The sequence below is a fragment of the Mus caroli genome, chromosome 2, assembly GCF_900094665.2.
Source record: "Mus caroli chromosome 2, CAROLI_EIJ_v1.1, whole genome shotgun sequence".
Taxonomy (NCBI): Eukaryota; Metazoa; Chordata; class Mammalia; order Rodentia; family Muridae; genus Mus; species Mus caroli.
The window spans coordinates 27,228,098-27,251,082 of NC_034571.1; the positions used below are offsets into that span (position 1 = coordinate 27,228,098).

The window sequence follows — 22,985 nt, forward strand, 5'->3', positions numbered from 1 at the left end:
TTTCCTGTCTGTGGTCTGTGCATGTGTGTGCAGGGCCACTTTCCTGTGAGCTTTCTTACAGGGGCCAGAGTTTGGCAGCAGGTGTTCCCTCTATTTTGTTTTTGACACGGGATCTCTCCTGGAACCTAGGAATGCTCTCTAATTTTAACTAGACTGAGGAGTGGAGGGGGCAAGCCCCAGGGATGCCCCCCATCCCCACCACCTAGAGCTGGGGTTACAGATGTGGGCGGCCACACCTGGATTTTATGTGAATGACTGGAATCTAACCCTGGATCCTAATGCTTGTACATTTTATCTATGGCACCATCTCCCTAGTCCCCCAGAGGAACTTCTTTTTTGTGTGTGGAGTGAGACTACAGGTGATTTCAGCAACCTGATTTCACCATCTGCCAGCAAGTCAGCCTGTGCCCCTCAGCACAGGGAGAGTCATTTTTATAAATGATGAGCAGGAAGGGGGTGGGATCAAAAACTGGCCTGCCGTGTGCTGGTATCTATACATCCTGGCCTTTTCTCAGTGCTGCTGAACTACATTAAACTAAGTTATAACTACCTTGACATTTCAATACAGATCCCTGAAAACAGGGGATCACCCTGCAAAACTGAGGTCCCCTAATTAATGGCTGCACCTGTAATTCAAGCACCAGGAAACTGAGGTATTAGGGTTGTTGCAAATTTGAGGTCAGCCTGGGTTATGATGACTTCCAGGTCCATCAGGGTTACAAAGGGAGACCTAGTCTCAATGTCTAGACACACACACACACACACACACACACACACACACACACACCACAAAGTATGAATATTCATTACTGCTTCATTTTATCTACAGTCCAGTTTCTCCGTTTGTCCCCAAATGTCACTTCCAAGCACTTTCAACAGCATTGTGTTTTTCTTTCTTTTTTGTATTTGAGAGAGTCTCACTAGGTAGCTATACTGAACTGGCAGTGTGACCCAGGCTGGTCTTAAATGCACAGCAATCCTGACTCTGCTTCCACAGCATGGACCTCATGGAGCAGTGCTCCTTGCACACTGAGATGTTTGCATCTCTTGCAGGCACACGTGGCCTGCTGGCGCTGCTCTTCTGCCAAGTGCTCTTTGATCTTGTCGGTTTGATGGCTTGTCTTCCTGGAAGAGTAGACTTAGCAATATCTCCTTTGTGGCCTTGGGTCTGTCTCGGGCTGCTTGCTGAAGGTCACCCTGTTGTAGGACAGAGATGTTTCCAGCAAGTTTCTCCCTCTCCTGGCTGAGACGTTTGGCTGGGAGTGTGTGAAGATCTGAATCGGTCTTGTTGAACGTGCATCAGCTGTGACTTGGGAACACATCCATGCTGTGGAGAGCACCCTAGGGAGAATGTAATGGGGGGCACGCAATCTCCCCAGGGGGGCAGGCATCTCCGAATGGAGAACACATGCAGACTGAGTGCTCTGCTGGCTGACGTGTCCCCCGGTCACAGGGGACAGCTGTTCCCACCCCAGCTCCTCAATCCCTTCTACACAACTGTCCCTGCAGACCCTCCACCACAGCTGGTCCCTGGCCCCAATGTGACCGTGTCCCCAGGGGAGACTGCCATCCTGTCATGCCAAGTCCTAGGTGAAACTCCTTACAACTTGACCTGGGTCCGGGACTGGCGAGCCTTACCAGCCACAACAGGTCGGATCTCCCAGCTGAGTGACCTGTCTCTGGAAGTCCGCAGCATCATTCCCACTGATGGTGGGCAGTACCAGTGTGTGGCCAGCAACCCAAATGGGGTCACGAGGGCAACTACCTGGCTTCTGGTGCGAGGTGAGACTCCCACTCTTGCTGTTCCCTAGCACAACATCCCACCCAGTGTTCACTGGGGGCACCATAAGCCGTTCCCTCCATTCAACCTTGGAACCTTTAGAGATGGAGGCTCTGTCTCCTAGCTAAGTGATGATCACTTATTGGAGGTTCTTCATACTAGGGCTGGGGCAGTATGAGAGCTCAGAGATCTGATGTGCCTGACGCAGATGAGGGGGCACTGGTTGGATGATGGTAGAGAGAAGTCCAACCGTGTAGGAGTTTCTGGACTGGGTGTGGCTTCAGTCTCCCTAAGTTTCCCCTCCCTGGGATGCCGGTTCATAGTGTAAAAACCCAGCAACTCATGCAGTGTCCTTTATTGAGCCAGCAACTCCTACTGGTGCTGGGAGTGTGTTGAGAGACCCTACCTGGGCTCTACAGGACAGGGATTGATTAGTTATGTCTTCCTTGGCATGGAACATTTGCCTTTTTAGGGGATTTGGCTGGCAGCTTGGCTTGAGCCACACTAGGTCTGTGGACTGAGAGTACCTAATTAAACAAACCTAATTTGGGGGTTGGTTTTAGGACAGGTGAAGGGGTTCACCTCAAGGTCACAGATATGTAACTGCCCCCCACCCCTGGCACTTGCTGAGTGCCCAAAGCCTCCAGGGGTGCCCAGCTCAAAGCAATCCAGGGTACCAGACTCAGTGTGTAGTCTCCCCATCTCCAGGGATACCACCTGGGGACTCTGGCTCTGGAAGCCTGTGTTTCCTCTCCTCTGCCTCCCCTACTATGATTGATGGCAGGGCCATCATGGGGGACCACACTGGTCAGATGGGGTCTTCTCATCCACAGAGGCCCCTCAAGTCAGCATCAATGCAAGGTCCCAGCGCTTCTCCCAGGGTGTGGAGGTGAGGGTCAGCTGCTCAGCCTCTGGGTACCCCACACCCCATATCTCGTGGAGCCGTGAAGGCCTCGCCTTGCCAGAGGACAGCAGGTGAGTGGGCGGGATGGGTGCTCTGGGCTGGCAGTCTCTAGACAGAGTTCTGGGAGGGTATCTTAGCCGGCATCTTCTCAAAAAATGGTGACGTGTGCCTGACTTCCACCAGGATCAGATGAGCATGTCATGATCAGAGTGGTCAGGCACTCAGGCCTCAAAGAAGAGCCTCATGAATTAAAGTGACAAATTCTTTAGCCTACCTGTCCCAGAGAAACCTGCCAGTGTCTGAATGTTACTTGCATAGTACATTAATTTGTTATTAATGATGACTATGGGGCCACCATATGTCACATATTTTTCTGGCGCGACTCCAGAATCCATGTGGATGCCCAAGGCACACTCATCATTCAGGGGTTAGCCCCAGAGGATGCTGGGAACTACAGCTGCCAGGCCACTAATGAAGTTGGCACAGATGAGGAGACAGTCACCCTCTACTACACAGGTACTTGGGCCATAACATCTCAGGGCACGCTCTTCCCTCCTTCCTGCTCAAGGGCACCAAGTATCTGTGGTATACCAGGCCCTGTGTGTATCGTTGTGAGTTTTGGGTGTGATGTGAGACATAGGTGGGGAGACTCACATCACCCATGCAAGGGATTGGTATTCCAGGTAGTGGGGCCAGGGGAATATACATGGATTCCAGGGGTGTGTAGGGCAGATGGAGTGGAGAAAGAAATCTCTCCTCACTGAAGCTACGGAAGGTCTGGCCTCAGAGTAGCCAGCCCCATGTTTTCTCCTCTGGCCCACACAGATCCACCATCCGTGTCTGCTGTCAATGCTGTGGTTCTCACAGCTGTTGGGGAAGAGGCTGTGCTATTGTGTGCAGCGTCTGGGGTCCCCCCACCCCGGGTCATCTGGTATCGAGGTGAGTTTAGTGGGGAGAAACCCAGGAAATGTCCACCACAGCCCTGGACCTACAGTTTTCCATAAGGTCCCTGGCAGGCAGGGACTCCCAACAGGGAAAGGGTTGGGGGTTGTCACAGGAGGTCAACTGGTCCCAGCAACCATACCCCAGCAGCCTTATAGCCCACTAGCATCCAGCCAGACCTAGATCCTTGTTCTCTCCCCTAAGAGGACCCTGGGCCTCAGTTTCCTTATCTGGAAATGAGTTGTGTGAGAATTAAGTATGGATGTGTTTAGAGCAAACCTGGGCTAATACCCAGCTGAGCTTAACTGGTAGATGGGACTGCTTCCCATGCCTGGCAGAGGGTAGTGCCATGGGCGACTTCTGAAGGTCAGCCAGAGCCCCCAGAGGTTTCTCACATCTGGTTCCACCCAGTGGCTCCTGTCTGGTGTCTCATCAGAACCTAGCAGGCCCTGAGACAGGCAGGCTGGTGGCCTTGGTCCTATGTTTTACCAAGGGTATTTCGCTTAGGTTCTTTGGCCTAGTGGGAGGCAGGATCTTGGAGATTCCTGGCTCAGGGTTGGTGATCCTCATGTTCTGGCCAAAGCCTCCTCACCCTGCCCCAGACTCACCCATCAGTGAAGGTTTTAGGGTGGCACCTTCTTCAGTCTTAGGAGGGAAGGGATTTGACACCTGCTGTGACACGGGGGGGGGCATGAGGACAGTGTAGAGAGGAGGCAGATCCCCAGAGACATAATGTATTTAGCAGTCCATTGGTGGCATTAGGTCCCAGAGCCATTCACAGGCATGGTGCAGTGAGTGTGTGCATGCATGCACATGTGCAAGCATGTTCATGAGTGCATGAGTGCATGCATGCATGTGTGTGCATTTGAATGTATGTCTTTGAGTGTCCATGTGAGTGTGTGCCTCTGAATGTGCTTGCGTGTGTGTGTGTGTGTGTGTGTGTGTGTGTGTGTGTGTGTGTGTGTGTGCTGTGTTGTCTTTAATGGAACAGTTGCAGTGGGGAGAACAGGAAGAACGAGGAAACCTACAGACAGGTGATGCAGTCTCTGCTCAGTATGAAAGTGCTTCATGCCCAGAGCTGAGCAGGTACAGCTATGGACTTGTAAATTAATCAAAGAGTGTTGAGATGGGGGAGAGGACACAGGCCTCAGGAGTCAAGGAGAGATGTCAAGGAGGCAGGCATGGGTCAGGTGTCTTCTATCAGGCACCACCCACCTTTTCCTGTGCCCTAAAGAAGATCCTGACCTCTGTAGGACCTGGGGGTAAGATGGTAAGGAGGTCTGGATGTGGAGACCTTGAGGGGGGAGCTTGCCATGTCGGAGTCTGGGTGAATCCTAGCCCTGGATGACAGAGGGACTTAGGAGAGACTCAGACCCTGACATGCCTTAAGACTGGGCCCAGGAATCATGACTTCAGAAAAACCACCTCCACCCAACCTCTTGTGGGACCCGTAGGAGCCTTGGGTCAGGACACCTGAGATCTTAGCTCCAGGGCAACCAAGGACCAAGACTTTTTTCTCATCTTTGGTTTAGGAGGTCTGGAAATGATTCTGGCTCCTGGAGACTCTAGGTCTGGGACACTGCGGATCCCTGAAGCTCAGGAGAGAGACGCTGGCCTCTATACCTGCAAGGCTGTGAACGAGCTGGGTGATGCCTCTGCTGAAATACAGCTGGTGGTGGGAAGTGAGTGTGCACTTGGCCCTATCCACCTGTCACTCCCCACCCCACCCAGCCCCTTGTCCCACCTTTAGTGAGGAAGCTAATATCTGTAGCATAGAATGCTTTGGACACACACAGGGAGCTGGCACGGGTGTTAGCTCTTGCTAGGTAACAAAGCTTTATGGCTGTAGATAAGTGATAATAGCTTTGCTTTTAGAAAAGATCATCTATCCCAGGCTGGTGTGGAATTCCTCAAGGAAAGCCTGGTGGAAATCAGAGACAATGAGAGCTACCACCTATTATGGGTCCAGTGAGAGGTTTTAGAAAGGACTTCATGCTTACACTGTCACCACCATGTCTGGCCTTTAGTGGGACAAAGTAAACAAAGAGCCATTTTAGTCCAATAATAAAACGAGAGTCGTGTCTGCAGCATTTGCCAGTTCTGAGCATGCCCTAGGTGTACACTCATAAAATCATCACAGTCCTTGGAAGTGAGGGACATTAATAACCTTTACAGATGGGGAAATGAGACACAAAGAAGGTGCGTGGTTTGCCCAAGGCCACACTGCCAGGCTTGACAGAGTTGAAAGCTAACTGTGGCTCTGAGCCCTTGACCCTGGTGTTCAAGGTCAGCACTGGACAGTAACCAACATCCTTCTTTTCTCTGAGCTCCAAGCTCCTGCTTGGCCAAATGCCTCTGAGGTACATGTGCACGAAGATAATGGAGGCTCGAGACATGAGACACTGTCATTGTCTTAGCTGGAAGGTTCTAGAAGGCTACCTGTGACATTGCTGCCTTAGCTCGTCGTTAGCCTTGACATTGTTAGCCTTGGCTCCATATCTGATTGCCTTTCAGCAGAGCCTTATATCTTTGGGGTCCAAGTTGAGGTCCCTCCATTGCTTTAACAGTCTACTCTTAACATTGGAGCCATCTCCCCAGCTCAGAGGGAGGCAATGGACATCCGGGAGCCAGGGCAGGGCAGAGCAAGGCAGGGGTGAAGAATATCGGGCAGCTGTGGGTCTTGGGCAGGCAAGCCTGGCAGTGACAGCGGGAAAGCAAATTTCCTGCCCATCTGGGCAGCAGCTGTGGCCTTCCTGGCAAGGCTGGTAGATGCTGGGAACAGGTGGGTGTTATGCCTACTTCCTGCTATGGCTCTGGGAATGGGCTTCTTGTAGCATGTAGGACCCAGGAAGGAGGGTTACCAGCCAAGAGCCTGCAGTGGTAGAATAGCCAGCAAGTCCCTGACACGTTTCTTCTCTGTGGCTTGAGTGGAGAAACCCAGAGCTTGGTGCTAGACAAGTGCCCGGTCTCTGAGCCACACCCCTGGAAGGCACATTTGAGTCACCTTCTGGGCCTGGCAACTTGTCAATCAAGAGCATCCTGGACCACTTGTTTGGCTGACGGGCTTGCCCCCGAGAGTCCCACTTTCCCCTCTGTGAGCTCAGATGGTTGTAGAAGGGCCCTGCTATGGGGGTCCTTGACAGATCAAATCCAGACTATGTGCTTGATGTATGCTTCATGGACAACTAAATCAACACACTTGGGTGGCTGTCTCCTGTGTCCACACCTAGCAGGCTGACAAGGGCTCTAGACGTGAGTGACTTTCTAAACATCTACTGTGACAGCATCCATCCCCCACAGTCTGTGTCCTGGGCTAAGGTATTTACACCATTGCTTTAAGTTTGAGCCTAGATCTCATGTGGTCCAGGCTAACCTCAGACTCACCATGTAGCTGAGGATGGACCGTCAGTTTCTGTTGCTACTAGTCAGGTCCAGGTTGGAGATCTTTCCAGGTTCTTGGCTTCCTCTTCAAGGAATTGAACCATAAGTTCACACAGATTTGCAGAAACATTAAGGCACCTTCATTAAGGGCGAAGCAATAGGGAAGATTGGAATACACTGCAGGAGAGTTAAAGTGAGGGGGGTCAGGGGCCCCATGGTCATTTGAGTCTCCCTTTCATGGGGTTCAAGAAAAGGAACTTGTCTACTAAGAGAGTGAGTGTTGTTCTATTTGGATTGACAGTTTTCTACTGCCGTGTGTCCCTTCCCACAATGCATCTGATTTTAGTCCCATGTCAGTCTAGTTAGGCATGGGCCTAAGATGGTGAATAGGGTATTCTTAAATGTTTACCTGAGGGTACAGTTTTGCTTTACTGAGCATGCACCCAGAAGTAGTCCAGACTGAATTGGACCTCTTTCAGCCCATATCCAGACACAGCTGTGTTTGGATAGATGCTGTTGATGATGATTGCGAGGAGAGGAGACACTTCATCCATCATCCAGAGAGGGATGCACATGTAGCCTGGTGTAGGGAATGCTGGGTTTGGAGAAGGGTGTGTGCATAGTACAAGCAGGTAGGGGAGCCAGGCTGCCATGTGCATCATTTAAAATATATTTATATGTGTGTTATTTTGAATGTACATGGATAATTTTGACTGCATGTATGTGTGAGTGCCCTGGATATGCCTGGTGCCCATGCAGGCCAGAAGAGGGGATCAGAGGCCCTGGAGCTGGGGTGACAGATAGTTGTAAGCTGTAATATCGGTGTTGGGAATTGAAACCGGTCCCTTTAGTATAGCAACCAGTGCCCTTCACTGCTGAGCCGTTTCCGCAGCTTCCCAAGTACATTATTAGAAAGGAGGGTATGCATAGCCAAGCTAAGTGGGGTCCCAGGTTACGTCACTATCCTGTGTGCTTGCCTGCCTCGCCCCTGACCCCTCTGCTCCAGAACAGGCTCAAGGCCAGGGTAGAGAGAACCATTCCCAGGGAAATTAGGCAGAGATGAAGTCATCCCAGGGCCCAGCCTGGGCTGTCACAGAGGGTCGTGGGAGTCAGTGTGGCAGTGGGGCCTGAAGACAGAGAACACTGAGCACACTGGCCAAGTCCCTAGAAAGTTCCTGGCTGAGCACGTGGCCCCATCCTGACCCCCACATTTGTCTCAGCCACCACTTGTCCAATGAGGGATCCAGCTAGGGTACCTTCTGTTGTAACACATTGCTGGGTTCTGGGGTCTCACCTTAATTAGGGAGCTCTGGGTAAGGACGGGAAGAGATGGGTACCCGAGCCATCCAGTGGCAGTTTCCTGTATGGGGCCTCTGGCAGAGTATCTCTGTGACTGACTCCTTCAAGAAAGCAGAAGAGGTGGCTGCTGCTCAGACAACCACTGCGGAGTCCTTGAGCAGCATCTAGCGGGTTACAAGGGGTAGGGAGGAGCCTGGGCTCTGAGCCCAGCTCTGCCAAGGACCTTGGGTGGCTTCCTTAATCTCTCCGACCCTCTACTTCCTCACATGTGACTAGGGAATTTGTGACATCTCCTGTTGAGCTTCGGGAACTGTTTCTGGTGTTTCTGAAAGCATTTTCTCCTGGCAGTTGCTTAGACGGTGTCCACTGTAGCCATTGCCCTCACAGTACAGAGTTGGGGTGAGCTATCCCTCAACAGGTCTGGAGCAAGCTAGGAAAGTCAGGAGTCAAAAGCAGAGCTGAGGAGGCTCCAGATGGGAGGCCCGCCTGGATGAGGCTGTAGTTGGTCTCCGCCATAGTGAACACTGCAGGACAGGTTCAGGGGACTCAGGCCAGGGGCTGTACCATTGGGGAGTGGGGGGGGTCATGTCTTTGATCTCTGAAGACCAGAGCCCTGAGCTAGGTTCTGTACTTCTATGGCTACAGACCCGGTAAAGAAGGGCCCTGTGTGAAGCCAGCTCACACACACTCTCTTTTCTTGTGATTTTTCAAGCTTTGTCAGCATCTCCCTTTAACTTTCCTAATCCCGAGGCCAGGAAAGAAGTTCAATGCTATCTGAAGATGGCTGGCAGTTTCTGGAGAGATGGGAGAAGAAAGAAGAGGCCACTTTCCCATGGCTCTAGATTCACCCTGCTAATAAAAGCCAAGACCTCCTGGGTGAATGGCTTAGGGACACGAACCCATGGACCCGGAGAGTGCCAGGGCTGCAGGGGGTGTGGGAGGGGTGTGAAGGGGAGGACTGTCTACACTGGGCTCAGATCTGGGTCTCCTGAGGACAGGAGCTGGAGTGTCTGTTCTGGAGAAAATAGCCTGATTCTCCTTCCCCTTCCAACAAAGGCAACAATGTACTTACAGGAAAAGCCAGCACTCCACCAGCTTCCTGGGAGGATGGAGTCTGGAGTGTCTGGGGTACCTGGAGCAAGAATTAGGGAAATCTCCACCCCCTGTACTCTGTTCTGGTTTTGTGGCTTGCCTGGCAGGCTCACCCTCATGTGTGTCTGTGGGTCTGGGGTACTTGTCAATACATAGTCACCAGCCGTCATCCCGCTCTTGACCATTAGATACCAGGTCGTGTGTAATGGGAATTTTCACGTGCTTGTTCCAAATAGTTCCTGGTACAAGAACAGGAACAACACAGAGAGCAAGGAGCAGTGGCGGGCAGCACTTTAGGGTGGCGTACAAGAGACAGGGCCGTGGGAATGGTGGACATGGGCTTCAGGTTAAGCGTGTCAGAGCCTTGACGGAGCCTCTAGAGATGACACAAAGCAAAGGGACCGTCCCCTGGGTCCCAGCTCCCTGAGGGTCCCCACAGACTGATCATTTCCCACAGATGCACCCAGGCTGACGGATCTGCCCCAGGACGTCACTGTAGAGCTGGGCAAGAGTGTCTTCCTCACCTGCCGGGCCACAGGCCGCCCACCCCCAATTGTCACTTGGCGGCGTGGAGATGGCCAAGCCCTGGAGCCTGGGAGGGGGAGCAGAACTGGACAACGAGATTCAGGAGTCTTGGTCTTTGAAAGTAAGAGAAGGGAGGTGGGGTGGCTTGGGCTGGGAGACAGGGCTGAGGAGGGTGAGACCCTGGTCCCAGTACCTGCTGCATTAGTTTTCTATAGGTGTGACATAGCATCGTGACCAAGGTGACTTAGAGAAGGAAGGCTCGATTTGTGGCTCACCATTCTAGAGGTCAGAGTCTATCACCATCATGGCAGGGAGCATGGCAGAGGACAGGCAGGCGTGGCGCTAGAGTAGCTGCTGAGAGTTCTACATCTTGGTTCACAAACAGGAAACAGAGAGAAGCACACTGGGGATGGTGCAAGTTAGCAACACACCTCCTCTAACGAGGCCACACCTCCTAATCCTTCCTAAAAAGTTCTACCGACTGGGGAGCAAGTATTCAAACATACCGGGCTATGAGGGCCTTTCTCATTTAACTGACCATGGACAGGTTGATGCTGGCCCATAAGGGCCAAGTCATTTCATTATAAGAAGGGTCATCATCCTGATGATGCTAAAGGCCGTGGGAATGGCCAGCTGCTCCTCGTGGTCGTGTGGGTAGCACACACGAGCAGCTCAGCCATATAGCCAGCCCTGTCTCATTCCACAGATGAGCAAGATGAGGCCTAGCAACACCCTCCTCAGTTTCCTCTGACACCCTGGTCCTCCCTTGCATGTGTGCAAGGCCTGCTGTGTACTTGCACTGTTAGAGTCTGAGTTCCCAACAGCCAGCTTCTCTCATCTCCGCAGGAGTCTCCCTGGAAGACCAAGCCCCGTATGTGTGTGAAGCTCGCAATGCGTTCGGGAAGGCCCAGGCTGAGGCCCGGCTGGTGGTCACTGGACATGGTCTGTGGGTGAATCTGGAAGTTGTGGGAAGTGGGAGGCAGGTGCTCCAGCCAGGCTGTGGGTGCCCCAGGGTTCTCCTTGTATCTACCACATTGGACCAATGTATCTCCACATCTGGGTCCCTGCTTCTTGAGCTGTACCCTGGGGAATACCCAACTCCCTAGGCTCTCAAGTCTCGATGCAGTCATGGGCTTCTTGGGAAAGCCCGTGGGGTGGGTCTGGGTCCCTCAAACCTGTGTGACTGGCCATTCTCCTTTCCCCACAGCACCTCCACAGATCGCCAACAGTGCTTCTGTCGTACGTGTCCTGGAGGGACAGCCCGTGTCCCTGACCTGTGTCATCCTGGCAGGGAGGCCCCTCCCTGAGAGACGCTGGCTCAAGGCTGGCAGGCCTGTGAGTTCTAGGCTTCCCTGGCAGCTATGGGCAGAGGACAAAGAGGGGATTGTCACAGCCACACCTTAGCCCTGGCCTTGAAGCTACCCCATTTTGGAATGCTCCCTTCTTCCTCACTCTCTGTCCTGGTTTGTCCCAGAATCATCTGTCTCATGAATTGCTGGCATTTGTGCTACCATGTTTCTGCTTACTGCCCAGTGGGAGGGTCTGAGGAGGGAGGGTGCAGGGGAGGGTCTGAGGAGGGAGGGTGTAGGGGAGGGTCTGAGGAGGGAGGGTGTAGGGGAGGGACTGAGGAGGGAGGGTGCAGGGGAGGGTCTGAGGAGAGAGCATGCAGAGTGGCTAAGCCACCCTGCTGTGATGTTTCCAGGAAGAGCCTGTGCCCTATGTGGTTCAGTTCATAGCAGCACATGCAGGGGCCATTTCTTCACTCCATGGCACAGGGCTGTCTACACCATCACCCTGTGCCCTGTGTGTTTTCTGACTTCCCTGGGCCATTACCCTTGAAACCTCTGTGCCCTGGAGACCGTAAAGGATTCCCCTCAGTTCATGTTCATCCAAAGCACCAGCTTCTGGGCAGGTGGCATGCCTCAGGAGGACAGCAGAGCTTGCTTGTGCTTTCTGCTCCCCATGATCTGCTCCTGGCCTGACGACCCACCACCAGGCAGCAGGAACAGTTCCAGCCACACTGTGGTCCCTGCCAGAGCCACCTGCCATCTGCTGCAGGCTCAAGCACGTCTAAGCATCTTACCACCCCACCTCCTCATCCCCACCCCATCCTCATCCCCCACCCCATCCTAACAATTCCCTGCCTCAGTTTCCCGTCGGGCTAGATAATCATGTGTCCATGCACTAGCCCATGCTGTTCCTGCCACTAGAAGGCCTTTCCAGTCGTCCTTGCTTATCCCTCTTTTCCCTGTGCTGAGCTAATGGCAAAACAAGTGGCATAAAAGCCACTCCTGGTTCTCTTCTGCATCCTTCATATCTAGTTATTTTCCCCATTCACCAGATAGGGAAACTGAGGCTTAGAGAAGGTAAACAGCATGTTTAAAATCAAATAGCTAGTAGGCGGCCAAGCTGGGCTTGAACCCCGTGGCCATACTTCAGAGGCTTGAGCCCATGCTAAATAAAGTTTTGTTTTGGTCTAAATAAAGTTTTATTGACACACATCCCCTCACGATTAGTCTATGCTTGGATCAAAATGGGCAACTGAGACAGAAATCATGCAGCCTAAAATAGTTCACCTCTGATGCTTGACGCAGACAGTTTGCCAACCCCATTTCAAGTCCCACATACAGCATCATCTCTTGTGCCTTTGATCCCCCAACTTAGATGGCTTCCTTCTAGCACAGATGTGATTTAGAGTCTCTTTGGGAGATGGTTGTTTATCCTGGCCTCAGCTTTACCAGTGAAATCAGAACCTCTGAGGTTAGCGATCATACCACTGTTATCTTTGGTTTAGAAACCCCCTAGGGTCTTCAGTGTGCAGGCAAGATTGTAAGCCAGGCTGCAGAGAGGCATTAAAGATTTCCTCTGTTAACTTGACCTTGAGACCAAAAGGCATAGTACTGACATCGCTGCCCTGACAGCCCTGTACAGTGAACACTGGCATGGGCTGCCTTCCTCCCTTGCTCCCTCTCCTCCCTTCTTCTCTTCTTCTCCCCTTCCTCCCTCCCTTCCCCAGCTGGACTCTGAGCAGATGTGGCTCTGTGCATACATGTGGCACATGGAGTGTGTCTTAGGTGTACGGGCTCTACTTAGGCAATCTTTAGCTCCACTACTTCCTCTGCAGCCTGTGCAGTTAAATATGGTAGACTCCTTGAGGAGTCCCCCCTGCCCCCTTACCCTGCTGATCTCAGGAGATGGTGGGTCTCAGAGAAGGGTGAGGGCTGGAAAGCTGAATGTGCACCCACCAGGCTCTTCTACCAGCTCTGGTCCCCGGCCTCTTGGTCCAGCACCCTGAGATGGCCTGGAGGACAGAGAAGCTCCTAGGAGTGACCCCTTCATCTGTGCTCCTGCTTCTCTGCCCCCACCAGCTCCCCCCAGGCAACCGGCATGCTGTCCGTGCTGACGGCAGTCTACACCTTGACCGAGCCCTGCAAGAAGATGCTGGGAGATACAGCTGTGTGGCCAACAATGTGGCAGGCTCTCAGCACCGAGATGTGGAGCTGGTGGTCCAGGGTGAGTCTTAGATCCCAAGATGGTGGTGGCGGACGGAGAGAAAGCACGTGAGGCAACTTGATCTTGAACATGTCTTCACTGCAAGAGCATTGGAGTTGACATATTCCTATACTGTCAGTAGATAAAATGCCAGTTGTAGTTTCTATACTTTATACATGTGCCCTGTCTGCAGCCATGGTGAATTGGTTTCCAAACACCCTTTGCTTATAAAAATCCATACATGCTCAAGTATCTGAAATTGGCATGTGGCTCAGTTGGTATAGTGCCCACCTGGCATGTCCAGGCCTTGAGCTCCATCCCTTTCACATAAACAAGATGTGGTGATGCACACCTGTAACCGCAGCACTTGGAAGATAGAGGCAGGAGAGCCATTCAAAGTCACACTAGTGAATAAGAGGCTAGCCTGGGATACAGAAAACCCTAGATAGGATTTGCACAGGACTTGTCACATCCCCCTATAGACTCTAGGTAGCTTCTAGTGCCTGGTAGAATTGAGACATTTCAAATAGTTATTATATTTATTTACAAAGGGAAATTATGTTTTTCAGTTGAAAGTATTTTTCTTTTTTAAAAAATTTTTTATTAGATAGTTTCTTCATTTACATTTCAAATGCTATCCCCAAAGTCCCCTATACCCTCCCTGAAGTATTTTTCTAAACATTTTTCATCTGTGGTTGGTTGAACCTGTGTAGGAATACAGGATTGGCTGCATATATATATATATATATATATATATATATATATATATATATAAAACAGCCATTTATGAATATACTATTAGAGAATATACATTCATCATGCATAATACCTATATATTCTTTATATGGTTTGTTATTGTTGTTTTTGTTTGTTTAAGACTGAGTCTAGTCCAGTCTAGATGGCTAGGCTGGAACTTGCTATGCAGACCAAACAGGCCTCAAATCCAAAGACCCTGCCCCTGCCTCCTGAGTGCAGGACTTGAAGGTGTGCGCCACCCCTCCTGTCTCTTCATATGTTCTTTATATGTGCTGTGTATAAATTCCCTTTATATCTGTCTCCCTAGCTATCATTTCCCTACAAGTCTGTTTATCTTTGTGTGTATAGTGTATGCGTGTCACCTGTGTGCTCATGTGTGTGCTCATGTGTATGTACCTGTGTGCTCACATGTGTGGGGGCCAGAGCTGACATCAGGCATCAGGTGTCGTCTGCCATGACTCTCTTCCTCTTTGGATTACTATCATATTTATTGATTCATGTGTGTGCCTGCAGTCTATGGAGGTCAGAAGACAGCTCAAGGGTATAGGTTCTCTCCTGACCACGTGGGTCCCAGGATAGCATTCAGGCTGTCCATCAGGCAGCTTTTACTCACGAGCATCTCCCAGCCCATCCATCAGTGTTTTCTGAGACAGAACCTCTCACTGATCCCTGAGCTCACTGATTGCCTAGACAGAACCTCTCACTGATCCCTGAGCTCACTGATTGCCTAGACAGAACCTCTCATGATCCCTGAGCTCNTGATCCCTGAGCTCACTGATTGCCTAGACAGAACCTCTCACTGATCCCTGAGCTCACTGATTGCCTAGACAGAACCTCTCATGATCCCTGAGCTCACTGATTGCCTAGACTGGCCAGTGAGCTCTGAGATCTACCTTTCCTCTCCCCCAGCATCCCCCCCCTTCTGCCCACACTGAATTATAGATGTGCCCAGCTTTTATGTGGGAGCTGAGATCCTACCTCAGGAAGCACTTGAATGACCAAGCCATCTCTACAGCTCCACAAATCCATGTTAAAAACAACCAAACAGTCAGGCTGCAGCAGTATACACATTTAATCCTAGCACTCAGGAGGCAGAAGCAAGTAGATTTCTATGAGTCCGAGGCCAGCCTCATCTACAGAGTGAGTTCTAGGACAGCCAGGGCTACACAGAGGAACCTTGTCCACAAAAGAAAAAACAAACAAACAAACAACAACAACCACAAAAACAAACCAAAAACAAAACATAAACTGTGCTCCTGTCTTCTGTTGTCTTGTCACATCTTCCAGTGACAATATGTCATGGCTCTGTCCCTGTCACTCATGGCTTCAGAGGAATCGGTGTAGAAGTTGCAGGTCCCTATTGGGATGCATTGTGATGTCTACTCCACCCTCTCATGTCCTTACCACTCCTGGGGACTATGTCCATGTCCTCAGTGATTGAGTCTCAGGAGTGGCACATTTGGGGGCTGTAAGCTTATTTTACCCAGCTGTCCTCCTACTCAGGGCGTCGGGTCTTCCTCTCACCAAACAAGTTCCATCTTCTTTAACCAGGTGAGGAGCTAGATCAGGTGTATTTCCCATTTGCTGGGGGTGTTCCGTTTCCGTGGTGATTCTTGTGTGAATCTCTGGAGGGTGAGTAGGAGTGAGAGAATCCATCAGGGGCTGAGCTAGAAGATTGTCCAGATCAAATCCTGCTGAATTTCAAACAGAGCCAGGCCTTAGCTAGCTTTCATGTGTATCTGTCTCTGTCTGTCTGTCTGTCTGTTTGTCTGACTGACTTCTCTCTCTCTCTCTCTCTCTCTCTCTCTCTCTCTCCCCCACACACACACACACACACACACACACACACACACACACGGAGCCTAGAGGCCAAATCTGTGACATTGGTGTGGTCTAGCCTGATCTCCCGGCTCCATCGTGATCATTCCACACATGCCACTCATTCACTGGGAACACAAGGAAGACATTTTGCTCCCTGGACATACTCCCTGAACCTCCAGGACTCTTGGCTTCTGGCTTCCCTCCGACTTCGTCAATCCAGAGGGTTCCCAGCATGCCTTTGGCACCTGTTGTCTGAGTTCACTCTGTCCTGTGAACGTTGCTTTCTGCTGTTTCTCATCAGTCTGTCCCCAAAGCCAGGAGTGGGGAATCAGAGTCAGTTTAGCTTTCTGGCACATCCCGGAATCCAGGGACTGAGCAATTACGTGGTTTACACAAAGTCCTGAGCAGAGAGACCTCGCAGCTGTTCTCAGCACAGGCAGCCTGTGTCTGGGATGGAGTCAATAACCGCCAGCCATGTGGCCACAGATACCGAGCCAATTTTCTTCTCCTGTTGAATTTCTTTTCAATATCAGACCAACAAAAGGTTGGTCATTCCCAATGTTTTTTAGTGTCGAATCCAATGGTGTAAAACACATCCCCAGACACTATCCCCTTCTAAAACATTCTGTCTGTCTGTATCTGTCCCTCTGTCTCTATCTGTCTTCCTATCTCTCTGTCTGTCTGTCTGTCTGTCTCTTTATGTCTCTATCTCTGTCTGTCTCTGTGTCTGTCTGTCTCTTTATGTCTCTATATCTGCCTCCCCCTCCCTTCTCTCTTTGTGACAGGGTCTTACTATGTAACCCTGGCTAGCCTGTAACTCTCTGTAGACAAGGCTGGCTTTGAACTCACAGAGATCTGTGTGTTTCTGCCTCCTGAGTGCTGGAATTAATGGTGTGCACCAGCATGCTCAGCTTAGAGCGTTTTCCTTTCATTATGCATGGACACTTGCTAGTGTGTGTGCACTTAGAAGGCTGAGCATCTTCCTCTGTCTCTCTCCACCTTACGTGTTAAGGAGCATCAGCTGGCCAGAGAGCTCTGCCCATGCACATCACAGAAGCTACCTTGTATGTGGGTGCTGGGAACTGAGCTCGGCTACTCAAGCCTATCTGGCGAACGCTTTATTGACTGAACATCTCCCCAGTTCCCTCCTCTTCTTTTCTTTTCTTCTTCTTTCCCATCTTCCTTCTCCACCCTCTTCCTTCCTTTCTTCCTAGTGATGGAGGTGGAACCCCATGGCTATGTGCCTGTCAGACAAGCACTTTGTCACCAAGCTGCGTCTCCCACTCCTTATTTTTTTAATTTCGTTTTGAGACAGATTCTCACTAAATTGCCCAGGCAGGCCAGGAACTTGGTGTCCTCTTGGCTCCGCCTCTCCAAGGCTGCCAGGGTACCTATACTACAACGCCTGGATAGACTGTATTTTTTGCTCTTATTTAAATGGATTTCTTGAAAAACTTAAGCAGATAGGCAAAGATATCCAATGGATTCCTTCCCTCACCTTCAGCCTCCCTCAGTATCAGCGACTGCCATCACCACTCAGAGTGGCCTGTACTCACAGCTGGCCCAGGCCTGGCGTCACCGGTCAAGCCCATGGCTTTATGTATATCTGTCACAACATGTTGCCACTGTGGTGGTCTCTATTTGATGTTTTCCCTGTCTTAAAAACCCTCTGTCTCTGCAGCCTCACCCCCTAACACCCAGAAACCACTGATGGTTTTAATGTCTAGGTTTGGCTTTTTTTTTGGGGGGGGGAGGGAGGAATGTCAGAGTTAGAGTCAGTTTTCTTTCTTTTGAAGGCTGAGTACTATTTCATTATGGGCACACATCCCGTTTACTTGTGCAGTCATTGCTGGGGGGGGGGATTTGGGTTGCTTCTGGGTCTTAGCCATTAGGTACACTGGTTTATAAAATGTTAAAATTGATCTATTTATAAAAGTGCCACCTAGAATCCATCTGACTTCCACCCACCACGTCACCAACGAAGGAGTGCCAGCCTCTCTCCCCTGCATAGCTTCAGGAGTCCCCACCCCTACCATCACCTGGACCAAGGTAGGCAGGACCTGAAACCTTTGGGGCGTGGGGGGACCCAGAGAGGTCACCTTGGTGCATCCTGAGACAGAGTGTGAGCTCCAATGTTGTCACTGTGGTTCTGTCCTAGGAAACCAACATCCTGACTACCAGCGGTCACTACAGTGTGAGCAGAAATGGTACCCTGGTCATTGTCCAGCCATCCCCGCAGGATGCAGGTGCCTATGTGTGCACAGCCACCAACAGTGTGGGCTTCTCCAGCCAGGAGATGTGGCTGTCTGTTAATAGTGAGTGTAACAGGTCTGATGGAAGAGGGATCAGTGGGGGGGGGGACCACAAGGGCTCACTCAGCCTCTGTGCCCAGCTGGCTCACAGTACCAAGCCCTGAGCAGACACAGGATCCACCAGCCCTGCAACACCCTCATCTGCCCCTCTCCTCACACTCCTCTGCCCCCCACCCACCCTTCTCACTCTCTGGCCTCTTGGTTTCTTTGACATTCTAACCACCCTCAGGGCCTTTAGACATCAGGTTTCCTAGATGCACTTCTTTCTCTGGGACCAACTGACTTATCTCATGTGTCAGACCCCAAGCTGAATCAAGCCACCTTGTTGTAAACTCTGGGTGGGACATCCCCTTCGTAGCACCTATCATTACTGAGATTAAGTAATCAATTGTGTACTGGTCAGTTGGGAAGCAGTGTTCTTGCAAACTCAAAGTGCTGCCTGGACAAGAATAATGATGAGGGGAAGTTATGGTCATTCCCAACCATTCCCTCAGGCTGGACCTTCAGGGAGTGGGTCTGGAACAGTGAGCCAATGCTGGTTGTTTTCTGTTATATATGTATGTTACAAAATAACAGGGATTTGGGATACAAGAAACTTGCCTAACATGCACCAGGCCCTGGGTTCCAGCCCTAGCACCACATTTAAAAAAAACAAAAACAAAAACAAAAAATCTGCCAGGTGTGAGAGAATGCTGCTTTTAGTCCCAGAACTTGGGAGGCAGAGGCAGGTGATGGCAGAGCATCTGAGGCCAGCCTGGTCTACATAGTGAGATCCAGGACAGCCAGGGCTACACAGTGAGATCTTGTTTTAAAAAAAAAAACAAAACCAAACTAGGCATGGTCATGCAGATCTGTGGTCTCAGTCTTCAGGAGCCAGAGCAGGAGGATGAGGGGTTCATGGTCATCTTTGACTACCAAAGAGTTTAACTCCAGGCCAAACCCATGGGACTTAAACTCACAGAGAATAATGATGAGGGGAATTTATGGTCAGAAGTATGGATGTGGCATACATAGGAAGCCATGGTAGTGTTCAGATGCCCCCCCCCCATGTGACTTGTTTCTGACTAAATTCTGTTAGCAAATGCACACTGGGCAAGCCTTGGGGGTGGGAGTCAGTACTGAGGTAGCCTCTTCCATGAGGAGTCCTTGGCCTAACAGAGAAATGACGTGCATAAATCATCCCAAATCCCCTTCTGGGGTGCGAAGAAACAAGAGAGAGTTCCTGTTGCATTCTGTGGCAACTATAATGGGAAATGAAAAGGTTGACCAATGGGAGATGGCAGAGCAGAATGATGGACAGTCAAGGGGGCGGGCTGAGTGACCAAACCTGTGCTTTCAATTGTAATGACCCTTGGCCTCCCGTGCTCTCAGAACCTCTCCCAAGGTAAAGGTGACTTCCCCCTCTGCTATCCAAGGGAACCATCCGCTAGCTGCTTGCTTTTGCTCCTGCTGTGTTAACTTCTCCCAACAGCCAAGCCCATGATCAAGATGAATGGCTCCCAGGCTGTGGATGTCCCTCTGAGAGTGACAGTCAAGGCTGGTGAAGAGGTGACCCTGGACTGTGAGGCCCAAGGCGCCCCGACTCCACTGCTCACCTGGACCAAGGATGCCAACCCTCTACTGCCTGTCACCAACAGGTACCCAGTCCTAGCGTGTGGGTCTAGTAAAAGGCCAAGCTTAGGTGGAAGAGAAAATGGTGTCAAGGTTGTTGTGACCTAAGCAGGTGCATGTGACCTTAAGACTCGGGGAAGCCTCCAGAGCTTCTGCAAATGTGGCTCATGACCCAGCACACGCCTTGCAGATCTGAGCTTCTGCGTCCCAGGTCCCGTAGGTCATCTTGCTTTTTGTTTGCCTAATGATTTTTGCTTTCTGAGTTATACCAAGATGCTGAGGGTTCCTGAGCTGGGGTGAGACCCTCAGAGTCACTGGAGTAAGAAAGACCAGAGCGGGGATGGGAGATACATCTTGACCAATACACAAGTGGCCTCCACAGCCACTGTGTACAGCAGGTGTCTGGTGGCTTGTCCTTCTTTTCTTTACTGGGGACCCTGCAGGGGGCTTTTAGTAGCACATAATTCTGCCTCAAGAGAAGCTGTCGGTTGCTACTTCCAGCCAGTAAGTGAGTCTCTAAATTCCTGGAGTCCTTGACCTGGAGTGGGGTAGAGACAACGCAGCACAGGCTGCGTGACATCAGTCCTGGCAAAGTCTTTGAGACGGCTCAGACCGAGAAGGTCTCCAGCAGTTGGCTCTCACCCCCACCACCCCCACGGGTCCCTCAGAACATCTGCTTCCTGAATCCTTCCAAACCTCACAGCCACGGATCTCTGAATTCACTTGGAGCTCAGAGAGCTAGTCCTGGGTGGGCTTCTCAGTGTCCTTGAGCAGCCATGGGATGAGATGTGGGTGGGGGTGGGGGTAGGGAGAGCCTACATCCCCCACACCCACCAAAAAGCTAGTGTTTACTCCTTGCCAGGCGGTGGCTGTGGTGTTTGTTTATGACTTGTTACTGAAATGGGAAGCAAATTCCAGTTGTTCACCCCTCCAGTCTGATGCGTTAATGGATCAACAGGGAGTCATAAATTTCCCAGGGCCTCCCGAGCAACAGCGGTCATAGAATGTGTTTTCTCGTTTTGCTTTTACTGGCATCCTTCTGGAAGATTCCCACTGCTTTTCTCTGGACTTGAGGGATTCTGGGAGTTTATCTCTAAGGCAGTCAGCATGCTCAGGATAGGGAGAGAGCTAAGGCCTGGGGAGACACTAGATGCTCCGGCTTCTGTTCTGACTGGGGAGCACAGGTGGCCCTTGGCGACTCTCAGCCATCTTTGACATCTGTAAAGTGGACATCCTGCAGACCCTCCTCTCCTGCTGTGATGGCTCTTCAGTGCTTAGATGCCATAGATGGTGCCATTAGCTTTATATCTCTGTCCTGCTGCTGCTGCTGCTGCTGCTGCCGCTGCTGCTTCCGCTCACAGAAGTATTGCCATTGGCTTTTAAACACTTGTGATCCTGGGGCTGGTAAAATGGCACAGCAGTTTAGAGCATATACTGCTCTTACAGAGGACCCAAGTTCAGCTCCTAGCATCCAGATTAGGTGGGTCACAAGCTTCTGTAACTGCAGCTCCTGGAGATCAATGCCCTCTTCTGGCCTCTTTGGGTACTGCACACATACATACATACACACATACATACACACACACACACACACACACACGTGCACAAGCACACACACACGTGCACAAGCACACATGAAATTAATCTAAAAATTGTTTTAAGACAACCCTGGGCCTAGGGAGATGGGTCAGTGGGTTAAGTGTCTACATGAGAACTTAATTTGATTCTCAGTACCCATGAAAAGGTCAGATGTGGTGTCCAGAGACTGTAACCCTGTGTGTGCAGGGATTGAGGCAGACACGGGAAGCTCTCTGAGTTCACTAGCCACTGAATCAGTGAAGCAAGCTCAGTGAGAGAGCTTGTTCCAAAACTAAGGTGGAGAATGACAGGCGGAGACACTGGTTGACCTCTGGCTTCCACATGTATGTGCACACACGTGCACACACAATGCTCATCGTACCCTGTCTGTTGTCCTTGGAATTGTCCCATGACTAGCTTTTGGAAATCCCCTCTAATACAGGGGTGGCTCCCTTCTTTCACCTGCCCAGTTCAGCGGGTCTTGTTTTCAGTGCATTTACAATTGTGCAGTGCTTGCCACAATCTACTCTAGAACATTCCTGTTACTCGCACCACCAGCTAATGACATGCAGGTCTTCCCATCCCTGGGCAGTTGCTTAGTGCCTCTGTTCTTTTAATTGTCTTTTAAACAAACAAGATGTGTGTGTTTGAGGTTCTTTGGGCTTTCTAGGAGCCTGAAGCTCAGCACAGATACAGCATAGCTCTACTGCCCCAGCCCCCACAATCAGCCACTACATAGAGAACTGAAGGTGAAACAGGCATGGACCTACTATCTGTGCTCCTCCAGCCCTCCCCCCTCTCCTCTGCCTACTCCTCTTCCTTCTTGGAAGAGCCCCAAGGCTCAGTTTCCAGACTCATTCTAAAAACCAAAGAGCTCACTTCCTTCCGTGAGCTGGAGGTGCCTGGTTGCCTCAGGATCTAGATTGGTCTCAGCATGCTTCCAGTGGCCCCTTCCCTGCCCTCTAACAACGTTCTTCCTTCTCTGAACAAAGCCTGGCCCAAAGGTCTGCCTCCTAGAATGGCCTTGCCTTGCTTCAGCATCCTTTGTAACGCTGCAGAAGCGGCTGGTTGGTTGGAATCAGGATGTGCTGGGCCGCTACGGCCTCTTCTATCCCAGTTTGGCCAGGAGTGGTGGGCCCAGTCAGCAGCAGGCCACCCTGGAGCGGGTGCGGTAAATGTTGTCATGCTGGGGCCACAGAGGCAGAGAGGGAACCAGAAGCTGGGGGAGGGTGAGCTGGATGGAGATTTTCTTCTCCCCTCGGCTGGACACACATGAACAGAATATACAGACATGAACGCATTCAGATGTCCCCATAGAGATGAGACACACATACGCATACACATACACAATGCAGGTTAGGATGCCACTGCTTTCCCAAGTACCTAGAAAAGAATATTCTGAACTAGGGTTGGGGGGGGAGGTGTCTCTAATACCCACCAAGTCAGAGCTTACTGGAGAAAGTGAGCTCGGGGCTGGAGAAGCCAAGAGACC

At 51.0% G+C, this 22,985-nt stretch overlaps 1 protein-coding gene across 3 annotated transcripts in view; it reads left to right on the top strand.

Moving 5' to 3' along the window:
* The window catches only part of Hmcn2 (hemicentin 2), a 147,109-nt gene that overhangs the window by 37,455 nt on the left and 86,669 nt on the right, over nucleotides 1–22,985 (top strand). For all 3 annotated transcript variants that reach the window (XM_021181028.2, XM_029474451.1, XM_029474452.1), the window contains exons 11-22: nucleotides 1,510–1,782; nucleotides 2,614–2,755; nucleotides 3,073–3,200; nucleotides 3,510–3,623; nucleotides 5,159–5,308; nucleotides 9,856–10,044; nucleotides 10,770–10,865; nucleotides 11,131–11,258; nucleotides 13,292–13,436; nucleotides 17,929–18,041; nucleotides 18,151–18,307; nucleotides 19,776–19,941. In XM_021181028.2, the coding sequence (XP_021036687.1) occupies nucleotides 1,510–1,782; nucleotides 2,614–2,755; nucleotides 3,073–3,200; nucleotides 3,510–3,623; nucleotides 5,159–5,308; nucleotides 9,856–10,044; nucleotides 10,770–10,865; nucleotides 11,131–11,258; nucleotides 13,292–13,436; nucleotides 17,929–18,041; nucleotides 18,151–18,307; nucleotides 19,776–19,941 (1,801 nt within the window). The remainder of the gene's footprint in view (nucleotides 1–1,509; nucleotides 1,783–2,613; nucleotides 2,756–3,072; nucleotides 3,201–3,509; nucleotides 3,624–5,158; nucleotides 5,309–9,855; nucleotides 10,045–10,769; nucleotides 10,866–11,130; nucleotides 11,259–13,291; nucleotides 13,437–17,928; nucleotides 18,042–18,150; nucleotides 18,308–19,775; nucleotides 19,942–22,985) is intronic.